Source organism: Aphelocoma coerulescens, chromosome 5, assembly GCF_041296385.1.
Source record: "Aphelocoma coerulescens isolate FSJ_1873_10779 chromosome 5, UR_Acoe_1.0, whole genome shotgun sequence".
Classification (NCBI taxonomy): domain Eukaryota; kingdom Metazoa; phylum Chordata; class Aves; order Passeriformes; family Corvidae; genus Aphelocoma; species Aphelocoma coerulescens.
Window position 1 is genome coordinate 45,090,245 of NC_091019.1, and position 27,901 is coordinate 45,118,145.

Consider the following 27,901-nt stretch of genomic DNA (forward strand, 5'->3'; position numbering starts at 1 on the left):
AGCAGGGCAGGGCCAGGAGCCTGCCAGGTGTCTAAATTATGTGTGCCCTGTATTTCTGCCTTCCAGGGATTTTGAGCAAAACATGACACTGCTTCCTGTGTGCATAAACTCTTGGTCAGAGAAGGATAGAGAAAGGAGAAAAAGTCACATATTCCTGCCTTGTACTCACACTGGAATTAGTAAAGAAAGGTGTGACATTAAAGTCATACCAACCCTGAAGGATCCCAGGTGTCAATACCAACCTCTACCCCACAGTACAATAAAATCAGCAAATAAAATCGGTAAAACTTAAACACACTTTCCTATGACAACAATAAAGCATGATTTAATTGTGTTTAGCGAATGTTATTAGCTCAGTAGCCTTATTAGCCATGAACTCAAAAGCCACACTTAGCCAATGTGGAGTTGCTCCCTTCTGTATGAGGCCCCCTCCCCACTACTCACCCTCCCCCCATGCAAATTGTCTTGGAACAACATCCACCTTTTCTTCTTGCTTTGATGCAGGGTGACAAGACTTCTCTTGAGGGGTGACGATGAAGGCTCTCCCAGGGTAGCTGTTGTGCTGTTCTCACCAGGAAGACGTTAGTACTAGCACAGAAAGAAATATGGCAAGTGGAGTGACAGCAGCTGTGTCTGGAGTGGCCTCAGATCCTATAATTACATCTCCTTTTATTACCTCTGCTAATGGCCCTCCAGGATGACAGAAATGATAATAAATTAACAGATTATGAACTCCACTTGCCACAAATTATGTGACTTTTTTTTTTTTTTTAAACTCTGGGAGCTCCCACTGCCAAACCACTGAAATAAGAATAAAAAAAAATTAAAAAAACCCAACCTGAATGTCACATCAGCTATTGCAAATAAAGCAGCTTTTCTCATGGTGCACCTGGGAAGGAGGAAAACATGCATGCAGCTCTGTGCTAGAGCCAGAGGCTTCTCTTTTGGGGCAATGGTGCATTAGGCACCTTTTGAGAAAAGCAGCAAGAAATGGATCATTAAAGGTGTTTTCTGGATGCTGGGCCATCAACAGCTCAAGAATGCAAAACAGTGGTATTCTAGCAATTCCTGGGAGCTATAAGATGACAGAAAATTTCACAACTAGAGGTTCCTCAGTGTTATAATCCTATAATAGAAAGCCTGTGGTTTTGGCCCGGTGAAATTAACATTTACTTTTCCTGATCTCAACTCTTACAGCATGAGAGAGTTATATGATCGTCCCTTTACTGCAGTGATTCAGGGACAGCCCTTGCACTCCCCATGGTGAACACTGGGGGACAAGAGTCCCAAATCTGTCAGACATTTCAAGTCCAGGCTTGACACCATAGCATTCCCTCTTCCCACTCGCCTGCTGGAGCTGGAGTTGTTGGCTCTCTGGGAGTGCTTCTGGCCAGGGGCTTTCCCAGGTGGGTGGGGCAATTGCAGCTGGCTCTTCTGTTCTTGTTGGCAAAGGGTAAAATATGGTATCTCCTGTTCTCACCTGCCACAGCAGCCTCTGGGAAAGGGCAATTAATAGAGATGTTGTGTGTACAGGCTACTGCTAGGGGTAAATCAATTTTTCTGCTTTATTCTGTAGCAGAAAAGTATGAGCCATGCCTGTCCTGGATCCTCTTGCTCTACTACATGCCTGGTTCTCAATCTTTAAGCAATTTTGTTGGCAGACTGCAGTGAGGCAATGGCCTAATGCCTTTTGTAATCCGGATGGGGAATGAAGATGCAGAAAGGCCATGTGACTGATCCAGAAAATGGACTTAAGGCAGCAGCCTAAATCCTGGACTAATCTCCATGGCCAGAGCTAGGAGAGGGATGACCAAAGGAGAGATCTCGGGTTCTAAATAGTGGAACAGTGGCTATGCACCTTTACTCCCATCTCAGGGCTAATCTCATCAGTTCCCTGTGCAGCAGGGAGGTGGGGAGACAGGTCCCCAAGCATTGGAGCTGCAGCAGCCTGCACTTGGACTGAGTCAGGAGGGCTGCATTCCAGAGCAGCACAGTTCCGAGGGCAGGGCATAAGGGGCAGAAGGGTGAGGTAAAGGACAAGGCACCCACCTCCCAGCCTGAGCAAGAGGTGGGATTCATCAGGGCTATGTAGAGCACAGGCTGTGCTGTACAGGAATCAGTCTCACAGTCATGGAGCTGGATTTGCAGCTCAACAGCCTGGACTCCTCTTTAGCTGTTCCCTCTGGCACTCCTCCCCAATGGTTTATTGATTCTTCCCTCCCACCCACTGCTCCCCTCAGACCTTGCACACACAGCACGTGACAGCTGATTGGTATCTGTTAATTAATGTGGCCTGGGGCCTCTTTTCTATTCAGGGGCCTGATAAGGGAAATTGGATGTCCAAGGGCTGCCAGGCCATTATCACCCTTTGCTTCCCCTGGCAACACAAACACAAAACATGGCATAGAGATAAATAAATACCACTAACCCACCCTTCTGCCTTCCCTTCCCTAGCTGAGATAGTGCAGATAGAAAAAGAGATCCCACAGTCAGTCAATATAGCAATCATCAGCTCTTTTGTTAATTGCCAACTTGATAACAAGAGAAATCAAATGATCATCATGGTGGCTGGCTACGTAAGCCCCGATGTGGGGCAAAGAGCTGTGAGCAGGGTGGGGTGTGGGATAAAGAAGTCCAGCTGAGCCTTGCATGCATCCAGAGGAGCTGGGTGGCTTCTGCATAGGGGCTCATGAGTTCACAGGTCTTTTGGTGATCCCCAAGGCTTCATATACATCTGGGGAGAAAACTGTCTGGGGAGGCTGGTGGGGCATCACCCTCCCAGCTGAGGGGTGCCTGGGTGTTCATTCTCTCACAGTCCTACGAACCTTTAGAAGCAAGGGGCTGCCAAAAAAGTACAATTTCTGCCTGTCTGTGGTGGGTAAAAGCTGCCTAGAGAGGACCAACACACTATGCTTGACATTCCTGTTTGTAATGACTTATTGAGTGCCCATTTCCCAGGATCTTTCATGGTCTGGCCTTCAAGGGTACCAGGTATGGAGGGCATAACAGACAATTTTCCTTCCCATGCACTTTTTTCCCCCACCTTGAGGTGGACATTGCCTCTCCATTTTCTCAAGTGAACTCTGGGGGCTGTCAGGGTCTATCTTTGCTTTTTCTGTATTTGGCGAGAATATTTGGTTCACTGTGGGTGCTGTTTTCATTGCTGCCAGGTTTGGCTGTGGTTTAGGCACTTGTATGGCACCATAAAGGTAATTTTATCACTGGGTAGGGCTGTAGGCAGGGCTGCTGGTATGGAAATCAGAGTGTGATGAGGAATTCAAGAGGATTCTGTTCACAAATGTATTCATTTTTGAACACATTTTGGTGCTTTGTTGTAGCAGGACTTTTTCTCGTGTTGGCCAAAATGTGAGATTGTAGTATACTTGTAATTCAGGCCTGTGTCATTCCCTCCTATCCCATCAGAAGCCCTCTTTTCTGCCATCTGGAGCTCTTCTCTGCTCTTTTTTTCAGCTGGGACAGACTAACTGGGCAGCAATATAGACCTATAGAGGAAGAGTGGGAAGACAATGTAGTACAAAGCAGTTGCTTTGAAAGAAGTAGTGGTCATTGAAAAGAGGTTGTCACCATGGGCTGCCATAAATGCAATCAGAGCATCAGAACTCCTGTTTGAGGCTGTGGGTGGGCATAGGAGCAAAGAGGAGGGTAAGGTCTATGTGTGCTGATTGCTACAGAGACAGGGTCACCTTACTGAGTTGTTTGGGGTTTTTTTAAAGCAGCAGGTCAGTAGGGAAGAGTTCATGGTTTGAATCTCAGGGAAACTATGAACCCTAGTCTCCTAGAGGTTTGCTGCACACCCATTTGACCCTGCTTGTCTTTTGCCCCGTTAGGGTTCTCCAACCTCTCCCTTGGAGACCAGATGAGCCTTCTGCAGAGTGCCTGGATGGAAATTCTCATCCTGGGCATTGTGTACCGCTCCCTGCCATATGAGGACAAGCTGGTCTATGCTGAGGACTACATAATGGATGAAGAGCACTCTCGTCTGACAGGGCTGCTGGAGCTCTATCTGGCCATCCTACAACTGGTGCGCCGCTATAAGAAGCTCAAGGTGGAAAAGGAGGAGTTTGTCACGCTCAAAGCTCTGGCCCTTGCCAACTCAGGTACAGCCCTGGCCCAGCCAGTCTTGCAACCAGGGAGTCAAGGCTCATGCTGTTATTTGACCTGGGAGGAGACTAGAGCCTACTGCCTAAGAATCTCTGCCTATGTCATGCAACATTCACAAAGCTCCACTCTAAGCTGGAAAGCAGGGAGAGAAATGAGGCTCACTGCTGCTAGAGCCCCAGCTGTGCTCTGACCCTGTAGTAGAGAGTGGAACAGACAGGGATGGACTGGTTGCTGCTTTCAGGCAGTAAAAGGGTCTGTGGAGGCCTTTTCCACTAGCAAGCCAACTCCAGTGTCATGAGTTCAGAAAAGGAATGTGAGCCACACTTGCATCCACCTCAGTACTGTTGGTCAGATACAGCAAACGGGGAAACCCTGGTCCCGGTTTCAAAAAGCTGTGGGGTTGGGGCTGCCTAGCCCTTTTCTGGAGATGTTCAGTGATCAGAGACACTGAATCCCCCTTTAACTGGGAGACAGTGTGGATGTAGATTGCAGGCCTCAATCCAGCAGGCTGCATTGTATCAAAGCCAGCCAGCCAGCTTTGCTCAGGAGTCCCATCTGGAAGAGAAACTGCTAAAGCTGCTATGTGACAAGGGCTCCCTCTACATCCCCTGAGGCTCATTGTCTCACATCAGATCTCTTTGCCAAATTTGCATCATGCAGGTCACAGAATTCACCCTTGCAGTCCAACCCTGAAACCAGTATCTGTGTTTGGCTAAAGCCAGTTTACAGAAAAACACCCAGTGTGAAGCTGTAAGGTTTAAAAGAGAGGGAATCTACATCTTGCTTGGTAGCTGACTCTAATAATTAATCATTCTCTTAGTTAAAAAAAAAAAAGGCACTGTATCTTTAATGTCTGTTTGCCTGAGATCAGCCTCCAAAGAATGGTCTTTGTTGAACTGGGTTCTGTGACTCCAGGTCTTTTTATACCTGACAGCTTGACATGATGAACTTCCTGTTCCATAGTTGCATTCCTTGGCTATGGATATATTACTTCAAATGTAAGGACGTGGTCCAGGATTCTGTGAGGTTGCCCTGTCATCACCATTTTACACCATTCTGTTCCTGTTTGCCATCCATCCACTCCTTAGCAGTAGCAATTTAAAAGAAAAAAAAAACTTCCTTACAGCTCATTGATAAAAATGTTGAGTAGCAGCTGGTTTTTTACTGATCCCTGTGGATTTCCATGAGAAAACTCCTTCTTCAGGGATGATTCACCACTGATAGCTACTGTGGTAGAGATCTCTGTACTGTGAGATCTGTCATCTAGCCAGTTACTAATCAACTGAAAGTGTTCTTTATTGATATTGCATAGTGCTAATTTTTTAATGAGAATGTCCTGTGGTCCTAAGCCAAGTGCCTTATAAAAACCTAAGTCTATTATATCTGTGCAGTTAACTTTATCAACCAAACTTGTAATCTCATCAGAGAATTAAATCAAGTTTGTTTGACAAGACATCTCTTCCCAAGTATCATGTTGACTGGCAGTAAAATCACAGAATCATTTATGATGGAAGAAACCTTTAAGATCACCACTTCCAACTGTTAACCCAGCACTGCCAAGTCCAACACAAAACCATGTCCCTAAGTGCCACATTTACATGTCTTATAAATGCCATCTTATTAATCTTAATTGAATGTCACCTTCATTTTTTCCTTTTTTTTTGCCCTAGTTCACAACAGGCTAGCATAGAAATTATCAGGTAAGACCTAGGAAAATATGTGCATCATTAGAACTTTTCCAGTCATCTTGAATTTCTTAAAAATACCAAGACTTATTAATCATTAATCTGCCCTAGATGGCCCTCAGCCAGCAATTTTAGAACTCTTAAAGCCAAGTTATCCAGCTCTGCTGATTTCTGTGAAGTTTGTCCTAAAAGTTCTAATATCTTCTTGCATAAACAACAGATTATGAAGTCTTCATCATCTTCATACAACACAGGTATATAAGGCTTCTCTTTTCCAAATAAGACAGAAATACTCAGGACTTCTATCTACTCTGCACTGCTATTAATAGGTTAATCATCTCCAGGTGAAAAGAGCCCCCCTACAAATGATCATTTTTCTTCTATTCCTTAAATATTTATAAAACTTCTTTACTGTCCTTAGCCCTTCTAGACATGGCTTTTCCTCCTATGTCCTTCATTTCCCTTATCATTTTTCTGCACTTCATAACTTTGTTCCCTTTTTCAATTTCTCATACATTGCTTTTTTAGTTTTAATTGCTGCCTGCACTTTGCCACTGAACCGGGATGGGCAGATGGCCAAGGCTAGCCTCTCTCGTCTGTGCAATGGTGGCTATTGGTCATGTAATCAACTTGTTAAAGAACCTGTCTACCAAGAGGGTCACAGGATTAAAAAGGGAGAAGGGCTCCTCAGAGAGGCTGAAGTGCTAAGGTAGCAGTTGTGGCAGGAGAAGTGCCACACTGGGACGTTTACTTGGCCCATGCTGTGGACACTGCTGTCAAGTTTTTCACAGTGCAACAAAAGCACTCTCTGCTGTTGTTGCTCACTGTGCTTTCAGGACTGAGCCCAGAGTAAACCTTATGAGACAATCTCCACAGGAGTGGAGTAACACTGAACAAAGACAGAGCAGAACAACCAACACTCCTCAGATGCTTTGGGGTTCCATTTCCAGTGCTGTGGAGTAAAGAAACCAAGGTAAGGGTCAGGAGGCACAGGCCAAAGTACGTTCTCAGCTGGATGGAAAAAATCACTCTGACTTCACTGGTTTCTCCTAGTGCAGCTAGAAGTGTAGCTACGTAGGAGCATAATCCACAAAAGTCCTGCTTTGTTATTTGTATTGAAACATATCAAAGTAAAGCATGGGATTTTGTTTTTCATGTAATTAAAGCTTCTCATGACACACAGCTAAGGAAGCTGGAATAGGGCAAGAGTATTTTTCTATTGTAACTTAACATTGAACCTTCACATTCTTTTAATGACAGTTATTTTTCTTAGTGTGTTTTTGACAGGGATAAACTTACAGAGCCTGCATGTGTGCACTTGCATGCAAACAGCTGATACCTCAAATGGGAGGAAAGCAGTTTGGGCTAGGCTTCGGCTCCCTTGGATCAGAGATAGGGCTTAAAGATGAACACCAAGATTAGCACCTGTGCTGCCTAAACCTGCCTTCTGCCTTTTCTCCCATATAGATAAATTCTGGGTGTAATTGCTCATGCAACCCAAGTTCTAGGGACTTATGCAGCCCTGTATATACTGACCCTTTGGTTCTAGGAATTCAAACAAATGAAAATAGAAGTGGGAGCTCACTCACTCTTTACTAGAGAAGAAACTGATAGTAGGCTGATCTCTTGAGTCCTTGGTGTGACACACCAACAACATACCCGCTGGGATTGGCAAAGATAATTGAAGGGATCTCTGTCTTTAGTAAGTGCATTTTAGAGAGCTGAGGGATGAATTCTTAATTCCCAGAGCAGCAGGCAAGTCCCAAACAATATGATCACCCATTTTTTGACAGAGTAGAGGTGCTGTAGACCTAATTTGTTATGCTTCAGAGTCAGCAGTCCATTTTTAAGCATTCCTAGGTCCTCTTTTCTTAGGAATAAGAATTGATCAGCCTATGTATTGAGGAGCCCTCCAGGTTAGCATACAGCACACATTCATTTTAGGACATCCCAGACTGGCCAAAATTTATTTCTCTTTTTTTTTCTGCAATGCATTTTAATGCTAAGATGGAGTGAGCAAGGTCTGGATCTGGCAAAGGGATGCACAGCAAATTCTGTACTAATGGGTCCTGAGGTTCCTGTTCCTGTCAGAAGCTCCAAGAAGAGAGTTAGGTGAGGAAGCAGTGGGCCTCATCCATTCTCACACCTGCCCTGTACCCCATGCCAGCAGTGCTGGAGAAGGGCTCCTGGTATGAAGCCCAGCTTCTAGGGCCAGCTGACCCTCAGGGACACGGTCAGGCAGCCTGCCCCCACCTCAGTGCTCTGATAGCTGTAAAAATTCATAGCTATTGATTTCGTAATTAACAGTTTATCAATGCCATCGACACCAGTTCACTGATGGATTGCAAGGAAATTAATCCTGCAATGTAGTTTTATTTTTTGCAGTCAGCTGCCAATTTTGAGCTTCTTTCAGCAGAGGGTGGGGGGGGCAGACTTTGATCTTTATTTCCCCGGTTTCTCTCACTGTATACACTTAGTTATTCAGTGCTGTTAAGTCTTGTCACCTTACAGAAGCCAGGTGGCAGAAGGGCAGTTTTGGGATTCTGTCTAGTATACAGCAGCAACAGTACCCAAAAGCAGAGCACCCGCTTTGCCCTGAAGTGTGGCTCATTGCATGGTAATTCTAGCACCCACTGGGATCTGCAAACTCTGACATGTGATTACTTTTCCCCCTTGTGCCCCTATTCAGAAGGACATTAAACAGAAAGGATAGAAGACCTTCCAGCTTTTGATACTTCCAGTCTTCAAAATGACCTCTACAACTTGGCAGGAAACAGATCCCACTCACTTCTCTTGGATTGTGTATGGAAATTTTTCAGAGGTGCTACCTGGCTGGGAGAAGTTGCCAGACTGACTTGGCAACATGCTTCTTCCTCCCTACTTTTCAGAATCAACCTCTGTGTCTAGCTCAGGCCATTGTGATGACCCAGCAGCCCTCTCCTGCGCTTCTTTGCCTGGTCTCTTGGATAAAAAGTGTAAATGCATCAAGAATCATTCTTCAGTAGGCTTCTTGGGAATACTTCCCTTTAATATCTTCTTAATTAGTGCATTCCTTCTAAACAGCTTCTTAAACAGCTTTCTTGCTAGACATAATATTTTCCTAACTGTTGTAATACTTTATAAATCATGCATCATAAATAGCATTTTTACCATAAATGTATCTTGCACAATTCACAGTCTCTAATTTGTGTTGTGCTCTCCATAAAGATGACACATGTTTCTAGAGAGATTTTGGCACTTCAGTCAGCTTTCCTTCCCTTCACTGCTGTCACTCTGGGGAACCCATGTCCTCACATTTGTGTTTTTGTGTAGGCTGAGCCAGAGCACTGACACCCTGCAAAGCCCAGGCTGTGATGGCAGGCGGTGCAACTACACGTCTGCATGTGTGCTCGCCATACTGTCTCTTTGCCGTTGCTTCTGGATTTGTTGCCTTGTGGCAGGAATCTTTATCAATAGCTTCAGTATTGATTAAAAGTCTCTGAACAATGAAGACAAGGCAACAGTGTCTCCAGCTCTGTCATGGTTGTAAGAAAGAAGCAAGTATCAGCAAGATGAAACAGGAGAAAACCTTTGGTGACACTGTGCCTCTCTGCTGTTTGGTGCCGCCCTCTGACACCATGACTTACCCACAAGTTTAGCAGTATGTGTTCAACACGGTTCCCTACCTCAGCCCTGGACTGGGTCTTTACCAGCTAGCTACCTTTGCTTCGCAGACACACCAAGGAGCCTTGCAAACCCTACTAGCCCCTCCAACGGCTCGTAGAATCTAACTAGCAGCTTAAGGGAAGAGGTCTTGCAGGAGGTGTGGGTTTCCTTTATTTCATCAGGAAGCTCCTTGAGCAGGTGCTGGTAGTCTCTGAAAACAGGGGCATATGCACAAAGGTGGGTCTGGCAACACCCCTGGGCACACTGGTTGTGACCTACTGGGGCTTTTCTGTCTTGCTGACACCCTGAGCAGCTGCACGGCAATTAGGCAGTTTAGACAGATGAAGCGCTATAGCAGTGTTAATTATTCTTAATGAGATTGCTCCCAAGCGGCAGCACAGCAGCTGCTGCCCCTTGCAGGGTGACTCTCCCAATAAGGAGCATGGAGGGCAAGTGAAAGTGCAAATCACAAAGGCCCCTGCCTGACTCCTGCATTGCATTGGGTGGGTGGCTGGAAAAATGGGCAGCACACAGGGCACGTGTGTCACCCACCTACCCCTGGCAACCTTACTGTCCCTGCACTGCTAGGGCCAACACACTGGGCTGCTGCCAAACTTCATTGCAGCAGCACCACACCGGCCAGCAAGCTGGTTTTTCCCCCTTAAGAAACAAACCAAACCAGCACTAACAACACCCCTCACCCCCTGCTGGGGTGGAGGAAGGGGGTGGCCAGACAAAAAACCCAAAAAAATCCCCACAACAACAGACAAGAAGGAAAGAAAACATCTTTAGCTTCAGGACCAAAATGATTTCCTTTCTTATGTCTGACTTGTCTGTTTGCTGTCTTTTCTCCCTCACCCCAGACTCCATGCACATAGAGGACATGGATGCAGTGCAGAAACTCCAGGACCTTCTCCACGAAGCCCTGCAGGACTACGAGCTGAGTCAGCGCAATGAGGAGCCCCGGCGAGCAGGCAAGCTGCTCCTGACCTTGCCCCTCCTGCGGCAGACGGCTGCCAAAGCTGTGCAGCACTTCTACAGCATCAAACTGCAGGGCAAGGTTCCCATGCATAAACTCTTCCTAGAAATGCTAGAGGCAAAGGTCTGACAGCCCCAGCACCAGCCGACAGTGGCCGGGGAACAAACTAGTGACAAAGATGCAGACAACGGAGCAATCCAAACAGCAGCAGCAGCCACCGCCGGCTTTTATCTCCAATCATTTATTATGGAAGAATTATTTAATGTCTATCTGTCGGCGTGACTGCAGAATCTTGTGTACAGGAGGGGGGAAACTTTTAATCAGTCACCTGTTTCTCTTTTTTTCATTGTTTTCTCTGTGGGAAATACCAGATTATGCTCTTGCACTTGTTGAGGCACCATGAGGGCTCAGCCCCTCTGATCAGTGATGCTCTCAGCGCTGTCCAGGCTGTCTGCTCCCCAGCTCCCTCTGCCAGTTCTGGAGGGGGAGTGGGGACAGAAGCAGGAAGAGAGAAAGAATAGAGTCAATATAAACTTTATCTGCTGGTGTTATGAGGGGTCAGTTAGAAAGGGAAGCAGCCATGGTCCTTCTTTTTGTCACCTTTCTTCTGCCTCTTACTATAGAGTAGATGCTCCTTTGGAGAACAATGCTGCTGGACCTCTCCTGAACAAAAAGGCTGCCCCCCAGACTCCTCTAACACTTGTACATACAGGCCCCACTTCTTACTGGGAAAGATGCTCCTAACTGTGTAAGATATTCTGCGACCTTGTACAGTGTGTCATTACGCCTGGCTAGTCCCTCCCATGTACAATCCCCGCAGGCCCTTGAAGAGGTAGGATGTATGTCCCTGAGAAAATGCAAGTCTTTCCCAAATGGCAAGAGAAAGGAGTCTGATATTATGCTTCAGTGCTGGGTTGACTTGATAATCTCTGTATCCTCTCCTATGTGGTGCTAACTACAATTCTTCCACACTTTTCACCCCATAGTGTATCACACCTGCCTCTTCAGCTCAGCTGAGTGCCATTCCCCACCTGTTCCTTGTGGCAGAGAACACAAGGCTTTGTCTGCATGGTTACTGCCCAAGTATAAATACACCCCAAACCAGATCTTTCCTAGACTTCATTAGAGCTCTTTGGCTCCACAGAGACTTTAGGCTTATTGCCAAATTCTAGTTAGGAATCAAGGGCACTGCTTTTCAGAGGAGGCAGCTCTAGAGCCTGAGAGATTGCTTTTTTGTGGCAGCCTAGGGAAATAAATTAGAGGATGGCATGAAACCCCTGATACTCCAACTGCTGTCTTCCCCTGCCTCATCCCATTATCCTCAACAGCAGGAAAAGAGCTAGCATAGATTATACCTGGGGCCGGTAAGAGGTTCTCTTGCTGATCAGAAAGCAAATACCTGACCTTGAGGTGGCGGGAGAAGAACAGGGGGAATGTTTATTTATTCCTTTTATGTAACCAGGTTCCTGCTGTCTCCAAGCCCTGGTGTAGATCTGCTGCCTAAGCCATAGCTGCTGCATTCCCAGTAGCCAGAAGGGAATGTAGGTGACTGACAAAACTGACTGTTGGTGTTCCCTGAAACTTTATTTTCTAGGTCACTTAGTTTTAAGCCATCCTGAGCTGACAAAAACTGAGTGTATTGTCTTTTTTTGTGGTCAGCAGCATGGCAGAAGAGGTGAGAAAAAATCTCTCATCTACATTTGAGACACCACTAACTCTATTGCCTCTGTTCTCCTCAAGCTTCCATCCTTTCCTGGCTTCCCCAGGAGAAAGGTGGTGTGGCAGAGGAGTAACTTGTCCCCAGGAGGAAGTCTTCCAAAGCAGGGTTGAGATGTGTGATCAGAGACACTGGGTGCTTGTTTTCTGCTGGAGCAGAATGTGTCCCAGCAGGGCTGTCAGTACTGCAGAACCCTGCCCTGGCAGGCTCACAGGGGTGCTGACTGATGGTGACCGCTCAGCTCTCATAGCCAGCCCACACCTTGTACTTTAATTAGTTCCATTCCATCTCCTTTGAGTTCTTCCTATGCTACACAGTCACTCATTTTGTACTCACTTGATAAAGGAATTGTCTTGCTTCAGGCATATTAGTAAACCAGCAGAGACCTAAGGGGCAGAAGGCACATGGGAACTGGGACTCCTTCTGTGCTCACAGCAGTAGCAATTACACAGTGGCCTTGTGCTTTGAGAGGATATTTGTGCTTCTCTCCCCAGCTCCCTCCCAGAGGCAGCTGGGAAGAAAATGAGAGGCTTTTGGTTGCACTCATTATCCCTGTACCTATCTGTGACTGAGGGACCAATGTGAAATGCATGCCACCACTACAGAGCCATCTTGCCGTGTGCTGTGCTCTGGCAACTCTTCCTGGGTATGGCATAAATGCTTTCACAGATGTGCTGGGTTGCATTATCACCTGTAAGTTTGACTCACTTGACCACTGCTGCAATGCTGCCAAGTCCCACACAGCTCAGCCACAGTACATTGTGTCCTGGCCTGCTGTGCAAAGGTAGCTGTCCCAAAATGGGTTGAAAAGATCCTAAGAAGCAATTCTTAGTCTGTTGGGCCCCGCCAGAAAAGTCACTTACTCACACATAAACACACACCCTCACACTCCCCCCCTTCAAAAAAAAAAAAAAACAAAACAAACAAAAACCACCCAAAAACAACCCCAAAAGGCTTTTCTAGCTTTCTTGTATTTGGACTCAGGCCTGCTCTCTGTAACAGGAAACTGTCTACAAAACATAATTAAGGAGAGCTGCCGAGTTAGCTTCTAGCTCACAGAAACTGCTGGCTTCTTAGATAGAGGCAACTCCTGCTTTGGCAGAGCAATATAAAGATACCAAATACATTTTTTTCCAGGAACTTCTTTCTCTATTAAAGCTGCATAACCTTGGAGCCCATCTGAGTATTCTCCATTGCTTGAAGATAATATGCAGGGAAATGTTTGCATTTCTTCTGAAATAGGATGGGAAGTGAACCAGACAGTACTTAGGGTATAATAAACTCTCTTAGCAAGGAATGGAAACTCTTCCCCAGGAACTGGGACAGAAACACCTGTCTAGATTTAACCCTTAAAAGGCTTGTACCATCATAAATTGGGAAGCAGGTCAGGTCTCTTGGGCCCTTCAAACAAGTCCAGAATCACAATCATCTCTTCCCAGTTACTCTGATCTGCTGTGCATAGCTAGTGCTATTACACTGACACAGCTGAGGAACATTTCCAGCTACGCAGTGAGCTGGGATTGCAGAGGAGTATAACATAGTGTAGTTCTCCCAATGCATTTTGAAGTAGGAAAAGAAGCTTCAGCTACTGCTTAGGTCTTTGAATGCTCACAGTCTCTTACAAAAAAGTCTGGGGATGTGGAAGGTGAGACATGAACTAGGAAATGGGTTCTGGGTCAGTGCTCTTTATGCTGCTCATTTGTAATATAGGATTCACAGAGTCAGCATCATACAGCTGTCCTTCTTCATGGGGCAAAAGATGATGGAGCTCGAGCCTTGGAAAACAGATGGGCTCTATGACTTAAAGAAAAGAGAAGCAGTAGAGATAAGTGTATCAGTGACAGTGAATAAACCCACACCAGCAACTACGGTAAAAGCAGCTCCAGTCCCTGATTTGCATGTGTGGGTAACAAAAACCATGTACCTCTCAGCTACTACAAAAGGCAGTTCTTCCCAAGTGACCAGCTTTTCTGTTTTGGGCACATTCTTCTCTGGGAACAGCAGTGTCTGACCTGTAATGCAAAACAAATTTCATGGGGATCAATTAAAAGGTAAATTACCACTCTGAATTTAGGTTTCTGGGGAAACTTGGGCATTACACCTTGCAGCAAAACTGTGAAGCTACAAGAAATGTCCCCACAACAATCAGAACCTTGCAGTATTGCTTATGCTAAGGGGGCATTATTTTTCTCTTTGTAAACTATGTCATCTTTTTTTTTTAAACTATTATAAATATATAAAATAAAACATGCTTCACCAGAAACATGTAAGCAGCTATTAGAGGGGCAAGTAATTGAGAAAGACCCTAGAATGTAATGTTGAGCTTTTATTACCAATTGAAGCTAAGAAAACAGAGCTTCCACTTTGTATCCACAAGCTATAATCAATCGTATGGCCAAAGGCTGCTCTGCTGTTCTTGTGGCTGGGTTATGTGGAGAGGCCAGAGAGAGACAGAGGCTGTGAGAATGATGCAGGGAGTCATAGACAGTCAGTGAAATAAACAGTATCTACTTAACTATTATCTGCTCCTAAAAAAATAACAACCTGTTAAATAAATTGTATTCCTGTGGTACAGGTCATTTCAAACAAAACAAGAAATAAAACAAAGAAATGTAAAAACTAATGCAGACAGAGTAATGTTTATTGTGTTTAGGAGCTGCTCTGTTCTGTCCCTTGGAATGCACATGGCTCCACAGAAAAGGCCGGTGTGGGGGAAGGCATGATCTGTCTGTATTTGCTGCGGAAGAGCAGGAAACCCCCAGCCCTCTCATTTAGAAATGCTCATTTCATGCTTTCCCATATAAAAAAAAATCTCAGCAAGCTTCTGAGATTTTGTGAGATGAGCTTTGCTGAGGACTTTTAAGACTGGCAGTGCTGCCAGTCTCTGCCACAGACCAGTCTATTTCTCCCACTCACTCATTTTCTTTCCACATTCTACACTTCAGTGGTGCAAGGAATAAACAGGAGCTAGCGATGAAAAAGCCTTGAAGTTGTTCCAGTGAAAAACAAAACCTCTAATCATAAAGTAGACCACTGGCTTAAACCCAGCAGTGACATCATGAGTGTTGTAAGCATTACAGCAGCTGCCCAGTGCTTATGAAGTGGATGCAAGTGCTAAAGTCACAGCATTCGCATTGATCTGGTGGTCAGGTGGTGTAAGAGGGAAAGCTCATAGCTGCTTGAGAAAGCAGAAGGAAATGCACTCTGGTAATTGGGGCAGAGATGTGAGAAACAAGGACCCCAGGTTTTTGTTCTACCTCTGATCTGTCAGAGGTACCAGACACCATCCCACCCTGTTTAAGCACCTCCATCTCCAACACACCTCAGCCAACACTGCTAAGGTCCTTCTTTTGGGCAATGGCACTCACTGGGATGATGCATCAAACCAGGCAATCAAGAGGCTGCTCAGCCTGCCCTCTGAGGAGGAGGTGGTGGCTGAATTAGTGGTGGCCAGTAGGAAAGGCCATGGGCTAAAAAATGAACCTGAATGAAAAACCAAGATGGGCATGGAGCTGTAGATGAAGGAGAAGCATGACAAGCTTTTTCTACGCTGGAAACAGCTACCCCCAGCCCCACAGCCAGCAGCACCCTGACTGTGATGGACTCAGTCTTGGAACCAACACAAACCCCTTCCAAGTTCACATAGGCAGCTCACAGTCACACAGAGCGTACTTAAGTGCTCTGAATGTTGTATCCATTCACAGAAGATCTGGATTTGGCCACCTCAGTAGGACTTTAAATGGGTCCTACTTCAGATTAAATATAGCAAAGGGATGTCAATTTGTTGCTTCTGGGGTTCTGAAAATTAACATGGCACTAGAGCTGACGGTGTCAAGAGATTGGTAAGGATAGCAAGTGGACTACAGAGAGCCTGGGCTCCACTCTTCAAACACCATCTAAGGGCTGTTAGCATTCCTTGGTCCCTTACTTTAAAGTTGTGGCTGCCTCACTGATATTTCTTGGGCATCCTTCTTTGTCTAGGTGTTTTGAGGCTTTCTTTACTTTGCTTAGTAGTGTTCACTCACACTGGAATTAGAAAAAAAACGAGAAGGGGGTTGTCTTCATAGTAAAGCCATGCAACACTGGGAGAAAGTGAGGCCAGCCCTGATATTTCCTCTTACAGATGAGCTTCACAGGAAATACTAGGAAAATACTGTATTTTCTCTGGTTAGTTGGAGAGGGAAACAGATTTCTATACTAATCAATGCTGAGTTCTCTAAACACATTTCTCTCACCAAAGTTAATGGCATGCTTAACTGCTGGGATATGTTCTTAAATTTCAAATGTTAGAAAATGAGTGCAGTAGTTTTTTGTGGCTACCTACACACAAAATAAAAGAAAAACCAGCAAGCGAACTGTCCCTTCCAACTCAGGCTATTCTATAATTCTATGATAAATTTTCTCTTTCAGGCCAAGGTATTACACAGGGAATCAAAGCAAACATTGGCTGAGGTACAGAAAACTTTAGCGTTCAACTTCCAGTAACAGAAAGCTGGAGAGCTTGCACTGTGTGCCTGGCTTTCTTTACAAAGACATTTTCTCCCATTGCAGCATTTTTGAAATGATACCATGGGAAAAGTGGAACACCTGTGCCTGGGGAGCAGGAGGACTAACCTAGCAGTGTGGTAGGGTGGCTGGGGGAGAGACGCTGGTAAGCGACTGATGTGACTTGGGTTTGGAAAGTGCAAGGATGGTTCAGTAAAACACATCATCTGATCCAAAACACTGCTGCCAGCTGGACACAAACAACAGCCTTGCTCCAAAAGAACTGCATCCAGCGAGTCTTTTAACCTTAATCAGCTGTGAGAGGCCTGTCATGCTCCTGGTCTTTGTGTGCTTCCTTGTACAGAAATGGGCAGGGCTAGAAATTCTTTGGCTAGCAGCATCCAAATAATTGTAAGTAAAAGTGAAGTCACAGGAAGGATAAGAACTGGCCAGAATGTAAAAACATGGCAAGGAGGTATGATCAAGTGTCCCAGCAATTTAAGGATCAAAGGTCCTTAAATTTAAGGATCAAAGGTCCTGCTCAATTTTCCTTACTATTCATGATCTAGGTCTCTTGATTTCACCCACAGTCATTTCTTTTCAGGGAGGACGTACAGCTGCCAGCCTTACCCCTTCCCTGGGTACACTCAGCACCAATTGAGTTAGGAAAATGTGAAAATGAGAAAGGCAAATGGCTGCCTTCCACCACTTGATCTTGATGCTTTAAAGACAAGTTCAAAAATGTAATCCCTATCTGAGATACATCTATACAGACATATAGACAACCCTCTTTGTGTAGCTAGCTACACACGAATGTACACACCCATTGCATTGTTTAGTTATGTTTTCATTCACAGCACTACTGGAGCTCACAACTGCCTTCAGAGTAACTTAAAAAAAAGATTAGCCTATTTAAATAATTTTCCTAATAATAATAACAATTACAGGTTGGAATCCTTCTTCCTTTATATGGATGCAGTTTTTTCCTCAATCTTTTTTTCATCCACCTGAAAAACAGAGGAAACTGATATGGCACCTTGGTCTTTCTCTGATGTAATCCTTTTATTATAATATAAATGAATGTTTTAAACCCAGGATATTTTAATACATTCCTTGACATATTGAACAAAATAATTTTTTAATGTATTTCTTCCTATTGCACAGTAAGAAGTTGATTTCTGTTTAGAAGTCCCACCTTGCTTAATCCAGAAATACCAAACTCTTACTTCTTTAGGTGCTTAAAATCAGCATATTGACCATTTGAAACATTAATTGAAACAAATTAATTATTATGAATTAAATTATTATACATTTTTTTATCTGATTTTCTCTGATTTTAATTTTAATTTTAATTCTTTAATCTTCTCTGATTTTAAAATGCCAGTTTAAGAAACTGGCATTATATTTTCAATAAGCTTTATCATACATCCCTGATGTAACTGCAATTGTTAAATTATAAAAAGCAGGGCAGTGATCAGATAAGGCAAAGCCAGGACAGTGTAAACTCAAATTGCTTTGCCTAAATTGGCAAGAATCAACATAAAGCAAAGCTGCTTTTAATAGATCAGTTACAACAAAGCACATAAATCATGTTTTTGAGAGGGGTTAATTTACACCATATGCCAATTATTTCAAGTGCAATACATAAATTATAAATAATCTCATTGGAGTGGAGAGTGTTTTACTTGGAATGAAAATAATTTAACTAAAGCCAAAATTATAATCACCTTCAATAATTCCATTTCCAGCATTGCAAATTCTTTTCCATCGCAACACTGAAAGCAGTCAATACTGCAAATAATTTTCTATTACTGTTTACATCATTAAACTCAAACAGATCAACCAAACTCTGTTTATATTTTTGTCAGTAGTTAATTCTACTACAAATCAATGATCCTCTGGGTCAGTCTTAGGAAGTATGGTTTCATCAGGTGTTTTTCAGTCTAATGAACTCTTGTAACCAAGACTCAGACAATCACTTATATCCTCCATTGGTTTTGTCATTACACCATAAAAATTTAGTAGTGTCCCAAGGGAGTGATGCTTCCAGCATTGGCACAGACATCAGCTTTTAGGGATGCTATCCCCCAGCTCTTCTGCTGTCTTGAGCTCTTCTAGCTCAGACTCACTTTTTCTAGCTGCAGAAAACCCTAAATCGCTGCTCCTGCACATTTCTTCTATTCATCACAGCGCTATGATTTCTCATCACAAGGTTCCTGCTCTGATCCAGCCTATTTTCCTGGCTAGCTTGGATATATTTTTGGTTTTTCCACTACTGGATAGTCTCTTTTTCTCCTGACTCCCTCCTCCTGTCCTCTTTCCAGCACACTGCCAGAAACATGTGGGTGAGGAGGCCACGAGTGAATCTCCCGTCCCCTGTGGCAGCCTGAACTTCTCCAGACCTCTGGTGGGACAGTGTGTTCCAGCTTCCTTAAAAACAAGGCCCCTGTGGCTAGCAGCCAGCTCACTGTTCTGGATGCCCTCTACTTGGAAGGAGGGTCACCCCAGCTAATAATGTTTATTGTTCCCCATTGCTGAAGCTTTGCTCAGCTTTCCAGTGCTGCAAGAAATGCAGTGTCACCCAAACGACTTTCTCCAAACCAAAGGAAGGCCTACAGGAGGATATTTGTAAAATTACACTGTTGATGCCCTTTAGGTCAGGTTATCCTTTCCTATCATTCTCAAACTTATGTCCACAGCCAGATTAGATCACAGCAGCTGCTGCAGCAGCTCTTGTTAACTGGACAAACTACTCCAAACCAGAGAAATACCATGTTCACCTCAGGCTCCACTGCACAACTTGAGAGAACCTCAAAATCCTGCCAGCATAAGCCAGTGAGGCCATGCAGCAGGACAGCACACAGCCACATGTGGTGTTGCCAGTGCTTTAACTTTAATGGCTTTAATGCCAGTGCTGCATTCCGATTATTTCCTTTGCAAATAGTTATTAATCCAAATTGAGTTACAGCAATTATAGAAACACTACAAAATTCACACTAAATGATCACAAAAAATAAAAACCTTTTCCTTTTAAAAATAAATTGTAGCACCTTCTAAATGTTTCTAGAAATGTAACCATGAAAGAAACAACCAGTAAAAAAAGAACAAAGCCTGCCTGGACATACATTAGGCTCCATTTCTCAATTTGCTTGAATCAAGAGACCAACTTGCCTTTTTAAAAGAAAAAGAAAATGCCTGGACTACCTTAGGAATGGGTACTGTCATCTGTAAATGAGCAAGGGATAAACAAAAACTCAATGGACGGGCAAATAAGATGTTTTGAGTTTACCAAAATGATAAGGTTATTATCATAACTATAAAAATACTATGTAAAATTGTAATTAATAGATAAGCAAATGTGACACCATTTTGCAGATTTCCTCTGAGCCCACTAGCCTGTGCTGCAAGCAGAGTAAAACTGTGTGAGAGGAATACACCCTGAGTGTATTCTGAATTCTGTAAGAGAGATTGCAGCTGGATAACATCTCTGCCTAGCACACTGAGCCATTATAGCTCAGCACTTCCTTCTGCCATCTATGGCCTATTGCAAGCATTTGGAGCAGGGTCCTCCTTTTCATTCCATGGCTGCTCACTGCACACAGCAGGCCCCTGGCTCACTTCTTCTTTCCCGGGGAATGGGGCTTGCAGATAAGTATATCCTAAAAAGTGACTGAAACCTAATATAAAAGATGCCTCGGACCTCTCAGATTCTGGGAGACCTAATCACTGCATTGGCTGAATTAGCTTGGATTGGGACTTGACAACTGTCTTTGGGTTTTGCTTTTCACGTGGAACATGTTCACAAAAGGGTGCATCAATGACTCATTCTGGAGTTTCTGATTGCTGTGTGTCCTAGAGCATGTTGCTGAGCTGCTCCTGTCAATCCTCTGGACATTCTCACAAGCAAAGATATCTCCACAAGCAGGCTACCTACAGCTGCCCGCTGTGTGTGTGTTATTTGTTCCAACACAAGGAATAAATAACTTACCCCCAAGTTGTCAGTGACATATCATGCTAAGCACTGATGCTGTCACCTCCTTGGTAACAGGTGCCATACTCTGCTGGTTCCATTAATTCTCACACAGGTCATCACAGCAAATGCCCTTTTCACCGAGTCTGGCTCTGCACCCTCCACAGCACAAGTTGTTCATCTGGCAGATTCCAAACAGTCAAAGAACAGAAACTGCAACAGAAACTGCAACAGAAACTGCAACAGAAACTGTCTGGATTATGTCTATGAATAGTTGCAATTCACTGTGATATGCCAAGGGAGAGCAGCTAATCTGCACTGGGACAGTGCTTCACAAGGTGAGCAGAGATGGCTAGATGTCCTTCACAAAAGTATCCTGGTGACTTCCCAGCCATGATGGAGAAAGGAAATAATCATCTCTTCCATGAGTGCTTATCAGGTTACTAGCTACCCAGCAAGTCAGGAACACGTAGAACTTCTGAAACAAACAGAGAGAAAAAAAAATTATGATAACACAAAGGGAACATTAAGCAGCACCACAGCATCTCTGTGCTCCGGATTTTGCTGAAGAATCAATCACCCTTTGCAGATAGCTTTATGCTTCACAGTTACTGCTGCTAAGCAGGTTAATAAATAAATAATCTCTCTTCTGTTACTTCTCTCCTTCACAGTCCCCAACCTGCACTTCTTAATGGGACTAGGGAGACATGGGCACAATATTATTTCCCTGCCAGTCCACAGTTTAGGTGCCTTTTATTTTCTGTTGGATCATAGGATCATAGAATCACAGAATGGTTTGAGTTGGAAGGGGACCATGAAGATCATCTAGTTCAAACCCCTCTGCCATGTGCAGGGACACCTTCTACCAGACCAGGTTGCTTAGAGCCCCATCTAGCCTGGCCATGAACTCTTCCAGGGATGTGGCAGCCACAGTTTCTCTGAGCAGCCTGGTCCAGTGCTTCATCACCCTCACAGTAAAGAATTTCTTCCTAATATCTAGTCTTCCAAATATCTAATCATATCTTTGTCTAAAAAGCAGAATTCAACCTGTTACCCCAAATCTGTGTTTTGATAGCCAGGAGCAAAGAATCCAAAAAAGGAACTGAGTGTTAGAAGTTCTGGGACTGCTTCCCAGCAGCAAAAACTGCAGCTGCTGAAATGCAGCTCAACCTGTATACATCTGTGTGAGACACAGGGTCTCTCCTGCTTCCACATTCGTGTGGTTCCTAGTACTCTTCTTTGTGGAGAAGAGATGGCTGTATGTGTCTCTGCAGCACACAAGAAAGAGAAGCAAATCTTTAAGACAAGTACTTGCCCAGACATCAAAAGATGGTAACTTCTCTGTGCCAGACTGCACCAGAGAGACCCGCTGGAGTCTCTCCTAGAATTACCCTTTCCAAGTAATGAAGATGAGACACCTTCTGAGTCTGAAGTGTCAAGAGAGAAGATGTTGGAACAAGCTGCTAAATAAGAGATAAATCACCAGCACAGTGTATCATGTACATCCAAGAGATCTGTAGGAGTTTGGAATGGAAGTGGCTGAGCTGCTGAAGGCATGAATTTTCTCATTAAGGTCAGCTGTTACACTGGAGTAATGAAGGGTAGCAAATGCTCTAAGTTGTTCTAAAAAAGGCATTTGGGATGATCTGGGAAGTCACAGACCACTGAACTTTACTCTGAATCAGGTAAATTGGTTGAATTATCAAGTAAAATTAGAATCACAGGGAAGGACTATCACAGAGAATTCACTTCGTTTTGTTCCAGTGTCCTTGTCCTCTTTCCACTGCTTCTCAATACTTTAAAAGTCCTGTTGATTCTTCTGGTCTCCTGCTTAAATCATTCCTCTTTACATTTTGTGCATTTGACTATGTCCTGCAGAAAATCTTCCTTCTTTCCACCTAATTCTGTCCTGCAGAAAACTGCATGAAGAAATATTTGTATTTATTCATGTCGTAATTCTATTGCCATTGTGGGTACTACAGAGAAAAACGGCAATAGGAGAAATCCTACCTGGTGTCCCAGTGATCCACCACCAGTCTCTCACTTGTCCCAGTCTTAACAGACAAGAACTATATATTCTATGAGGATAACTCCTTAAACCACTGCAAACTGTGCTTTACCATGTTAAGACCATGCAACCACGTGAAAGAACATTTTAGTAGCAAAGAGTTTTCTACATGAACCCTTATATGATTCCTGATCCAGATGGAATCTTAGGATGAAATGAAAGGCCAGATCACCTCTTCAGTTTCCTTGGTAAGATACACTGAAGAGAACAATCCAGCAAGTGTCTCAGTTCTGTGCCTGACTCAGGATTTGCTTTTATATTGCAGCATAACACCTTTTTCTGAACAAGTCGTGTGAGGTAGCAGTGACCTATGAAAGATGCTGGCCAAGCTATGGCCAGGCTACTGAGGGCATAGCCAGGATGTGATGAGTCAGGAGCAGAACATGCGATAGATACAGGGTATGCTCCACTCAAGGAGCTGGGAGCACGGGAGCTTGAAGCAGAAGACAGAAACCAGCATGGGTTTCTTCTGGGACAGCCAGGTAATATACTAGGTTCTTACCCATGGGGAAACATCAGAGGCTAGAGGCAGAGTAGTAGAGGATCCCAGTCAGAAAACTCAGAAGCTGAGGTATGTGTCCTGCAAAAACCTAAGATGGAGGCACACAGGCACCCAGCCTGCAGCTGACATGCCCTAAAAGAGCACAGGCAGGCACCATTACAGTTTCACATCTTCTGTTTAGATCTTTGCACCACGAGTATTTACAGACCTACCCTATCTTGAGTAGTCATTGTTGACTTAGATTAATTTGAGATTACATAGAGCCCAATACACACTCATTAATTTGGCAGGTTTGCTTCTGATACTGTAACTGCTACATAAAATCACATTTACTTAAGTAGAAATGAGACAAGTTACCAGTTTTAACAGCTTTAATTGTTCAAGCAGAGCAGATAGGATTTTCCCTAATACCTTTTCATGCAGTTCAGTGTCTGGAAATACCACCCTGAAGAAGACATAAAAGAATCATGTTGATCCTGTACCACTTTAGCTATTTTGCATATTCATTTTTTTATTACTTAATGTTTCTAATACCTAATTCTTTAAGCCCTAAATATCACTAAGTAGTGATATTAATGAACACGTTAGACTCTAATTCATACTAATAACCCATATTACTTGGGTCAAACTAACTTCAGTGTTTACTTGGACAGTACCATAGTTAAATTGTTATTATCATTTCATTCCACATTTTGATAAGCCTTCTGACTTAACAACTTTCATAACTATCATGAGTTTGTTTTTATTTCTAACTAATAAACAAGGGTTCCAGAATTTTTCTGACTAGACGTTCACTTCCATGCATCCACATGATGGCAATGCAATTCACTTTCAAACTCCTAAGGTCTAAATTTCTCTGTTTGGACTTCTGGAAAATTAGAACGCTCTCTGCAAGGTCACTGCAATGCTTCCTTCTCACTGAAGTCCAAAGTCTAAGTGGATATTAGGATTTCTAAAGATTATGACCTTTATGGCTTGGGAAGTGGAGCATCTCTGTTCTTGCCTCTGAGTCACCATGCACCTGATGCCTCACTAATCCCCAAGAGGTTTGATGTACCACAGCACTGATCAGCTATAATTACTCCTGGAAGCCAGCTGCCACTCAAGTGACAAAGAAGTCTGCAGAGCCGTTCCCCCAGCCCCCGTCGCTGCGCACTAGGACCATTTGAATACAATATTAAATAGAACAAGACATGGGCAATACGTTATTTTTGCAAAGCTGAGCTTGTCACATTTGCAAAATTAATATGGTGTGGCAGCAGATGAAAGGGCCACCTTCACTGTGGAGCTCCCACATTCAGAGCCAGACAGCGTGAGCCCAGTAGTGAAGTGCCTGGTTTTGCACAGCCATGAAGTTTTCAGACACAAAATGGGCAACTAGCAGGACATGGCAAGTCCTTTATGATAAGCACAAAGATGAGAAAGTAATGACAGGAATGAGTGAAAACAGGTATTTCCTACTAAGCCTAATGAAAACTCTTCTGGGCCTCACTGGAACACTGTGCCAGCAGGCCTCAGAATTTTGTTGAAGGTGTTAAACCCTCAAAGTGCAGCAGTCAATCTGCAAGGCAAAAAGCACTGGCAGCCTCTAGAGCCATTCTTTCTGGGACCACTAGACAGTGGATGTGAGTTTTGTTTATTTAGCCTCCATAGTGAACCCTGCACCCCAAGGACGAAGGGGAGGACTGAGTGCCTGCTCCAAGGGACTCAAAGCCTAAACTACAAAGTCTCTGCTGCTGTTCAAAGGGGGTTACTTTCTGGGCAAATTTCCTTTTTTTTTTTTTTTGAAAGAAAGAAAACACTTAGGATAGACAAAGAAGATAAAACAACTGCCACTTTGCAAAGCAGCCTGTGATGCCAGCAGTATCACCACAGATCTGTTTTTGTTCCTTTTGTCCTTCCTTCAAACAGAAGTTAAACACACCCATTTCCTCCCTTGTACACTTTCCTCTTCAGAGACAGACATGGCTTAGGACCACCCCCCTTCCAAATCAGAATTTCACTTGGACACACCCTGCTAATAAAATCCACAGTAGAAACTGTAATAAAGTATGGCATCTTTTGCTTCTTTGGACAATTTGCGAGATGGATTTTTTTGATATGGGATTTATATGGGGGGGTCCACATGCATAATATATACATATAATATGAAAAATGCTTGTGGATAATACACCTATATATTCAGTGCTCCATGATGCAGTCGGCTCATGTATTCCCTACACAGAGACAGTGGTGACTGTGAGGGGAGCCTACTTGGAGCCTGAAATCTGACAAGGAAACTCAGGAGGCTTCAGACTACATACTCCACATGAGCTTGACCTTCCCAGTGAAAGCCCACCAACTGTGTGGCACTGACCACACAGCCCAGAACTCTCCACAAGCCACTTCACAAGACAGGACACACAACAGGTTATAATGTCATGCCCTCAAACATAAGGTGGGGTCAGTGACCTTCTCCTCATCCCACTGCAGTGTCCTCTGAGAAGGAGAAAGGCTGTTTCAAGACAGGGAAGGTATATCCTATGCTGGTACTGGGAATCCCACAGAGTGACAGAGAGCAGTTCTACAGCAATTGCTTTATTTAAAATGCAAAATGTGGATGTGTTTAGAGGAGCTATCAGCATCAATCACTGTATGCAAATACTGCCTGTGGAGAAGAGCTTCCCCTGTAAGTCACTCCTCACTGCCCTAATCGAGTTAGTGCTAGTGACTGAGGGCATGTTGAACGCTGATGGGCCACTGATAGTGCTGTCCCAGGAGAAGATTAATAAAAGGCAGCAGGAGTACTTAGCCCCAGCTGGGCACAAAGTCGGGGAGGGAGGTGAGGGGGGAGGACAAGGGTGTCTTTCAGTCTAGCAGCTGTTGCCCATTACCACAGACACAAAAAAGCAAAACTTGCAGTCTTCTCCCACAATCATTATCATACTTGTGGAGGAAGGTCAGTGCAGACCACATATGCTGACTTGAACAGATGACATTGCTGACTTGTGGTTTGTAGTCACAGGGGAACATGAATCCATAAAGGAGAGGTAAAAAAAACATGCAACTCCACTGCTGTTAAGCTTATATGTACCTAGAACAGGGGTGTGCATCCAGCCTAGGGACCCACAAGCTGACACTAAAAACTAGAGCTGCATAGAAACAATGAAGGATTTGTTCAGCATGTCGTGAAGGAGGAGCGAAACACATTGCACACAGACCCCAACAGTCACCACGGAAAAAACACCACAACTCTCATTGTACCAACTACAAGTGAACTTCAGCCTTTGTCCCATTCTGGCAGACGAACTTTAAGTACTGCTAATGATAGTCATTAACATCGTTCCCTCTCTTTCTCAGCAGCCAGAGCAGTAGAAGGAGAGTGGGGAGGGTGCAGAAGTTCTCAATCTTCTCAGTGCTGAGAGCAGAAAAGAAATGGAGCACTGCTTGCTAGGTTGGTTTTAATCCATTCATCAATAGCAGTTTTACTGCCCACTAGTTCCCTCTTCTCTTACTAGTCAAGTCCTAAAACTTCTACCTTGCCACCTCCTCTCAGGTTCTCTCACCATAACCTTGGCCACATCACCCACACCTGCTTCCTGCACCAAATTGTTGCCAATATCTTTCCTCTTACAGCCTCCTGTTGCAGACTTCTGCTCTGAGCTCCTCTTCCACCATGTTGGCCCTCCTCAGAACTTGAGTTATTGTCACATCTCTCCAATGTATATGAGATACAGTCAGCATCTTGAAGAGGGAGAATCTTCTCTTTCATGTATCTGTAAAATGGTCAGAACATTTATATTGCTCTATAAATAAGGATAGTAAGAGTCTAATGCTGGCAACTCTGGCAGATGTATAGAAAAGGATGATGGCCTGCCCATGGAATGAGATCATTCTGCTTACGGGAAGATTTTATATCAAAGTGGCCTTCTGCATGAGGTCCAATACCTATCAAAATCCTTCTCAGTCTAGCAAAAGCAAAGCTAGTGCTGTGTTAGGAAGCCAGTTTGATGCAACAATTCTCACAAGTACATGTCTGGCTGGCAAGCAATACAGAATTACAGAGAGTTCACATAAGAAGTAATGTCCAGATATACCAGAAAGTGCAGAGTAACTTCTGCTTTCCTCGAAAACATAGAAAGCATAGGGCTACCCTGGTCCACAAGGAACTTGACATCAGAGAAGGTACCACCATCCCAGCTGCAGGTTTGTGATGCATGCCCCTCTAAACCACTAGGAGGACACCAGACCCAGTCCTCCCACAAAAAGAACTCACATCATTAAAAACCTCACAGAGCTGGTCCTTCTGCATGCAGTCTTACCATCACAGCCTGGATGGAGGAATCCCGTACAGGGTGTACACAATATTTCTAGAAACACAGTACAACGTTTGTAGGCTTCTAAAGATGAGACTTAATTATTACTGCTGAATGAAGAGTGAGACAGGGAAGGGAGGAGAAACAAATCCTTCAGCACAGTTGATATTAACACCACAAACAGTAGCAGTGTACTGCATACCTCTAGTTCCAGACTATATTTTTGTAGGCTTCAGGCTGTTGTATCTGAAAACATTGCCAGAGAGAAGGAAGGAGTGAATGGTAAGTCTCCTTCCTTCATCCTGTCATCTCCAAGTCCTATCAGATATTTCTGCTTCCCTCTGAATTGTTTCAGCTTATCCACAGAAACTGATGTACCATTGATCTGCAGTTAGAGGGCTGCCTATGGATTATCTGGGGACAGGGATACAAG

At 44.0% G+C, this 27,901-nt stretch overlaps 1 protein-coding gene and 1 long non-coding RNA gene across 9 annotated transcripts in view; one reads left to right on the forward strand and one right to left on the reverse strand.

The window, feature by feature from the left end:
* ESRRB (estrogen related receptor beta) overlaps window positions 1-13,068 on the forward strand; it is a 136,696-nt gene extending 123,628 nt beyond the window's left edge. For all 8 annotated transcript variants that reach the window (XM_069017941.1, XM_069017938.1, XM_069017939.1 and 5 more), the window contains 2 exons: window positions 3,849-4,118; window positions 10,316-13,068. In XM_069017941.1, coding sequence (XP_068874042.1) covers window positions 3,849-4,118; window positions 10,316-10,560 — 515 coding nt within the window. In that variant the 3' untranslated portion in view covers window positions 10,561-13,068. The remainder of the gene's footprint in view (window positions 1-3,848; window positions 4,119-10,315) is intronic.
* A 90-nt stretch (window positions 13,069-13,158) lies between these two features.
* The window catches only part of LOC138111715 (uncharacterized), a 33,812-nt gene continuing 19,069 nt past the window's right edge, over window positions 13,159-27,901 (reverse strand). The window contains exons 2-3 of the long non-coding RNA XR_011151420.1: window positions 20,622-21,081; window positions 13,159-14,160 (exon numbers count right to left, since the gene is read on the reverse strand). This is a non-coding gene — a long non-coding RNA (uncharacterized lncRNA). The remainder of the gene's footprint in view (window positions 14,161-20,621; window positions 21,082-27,901) is intronic.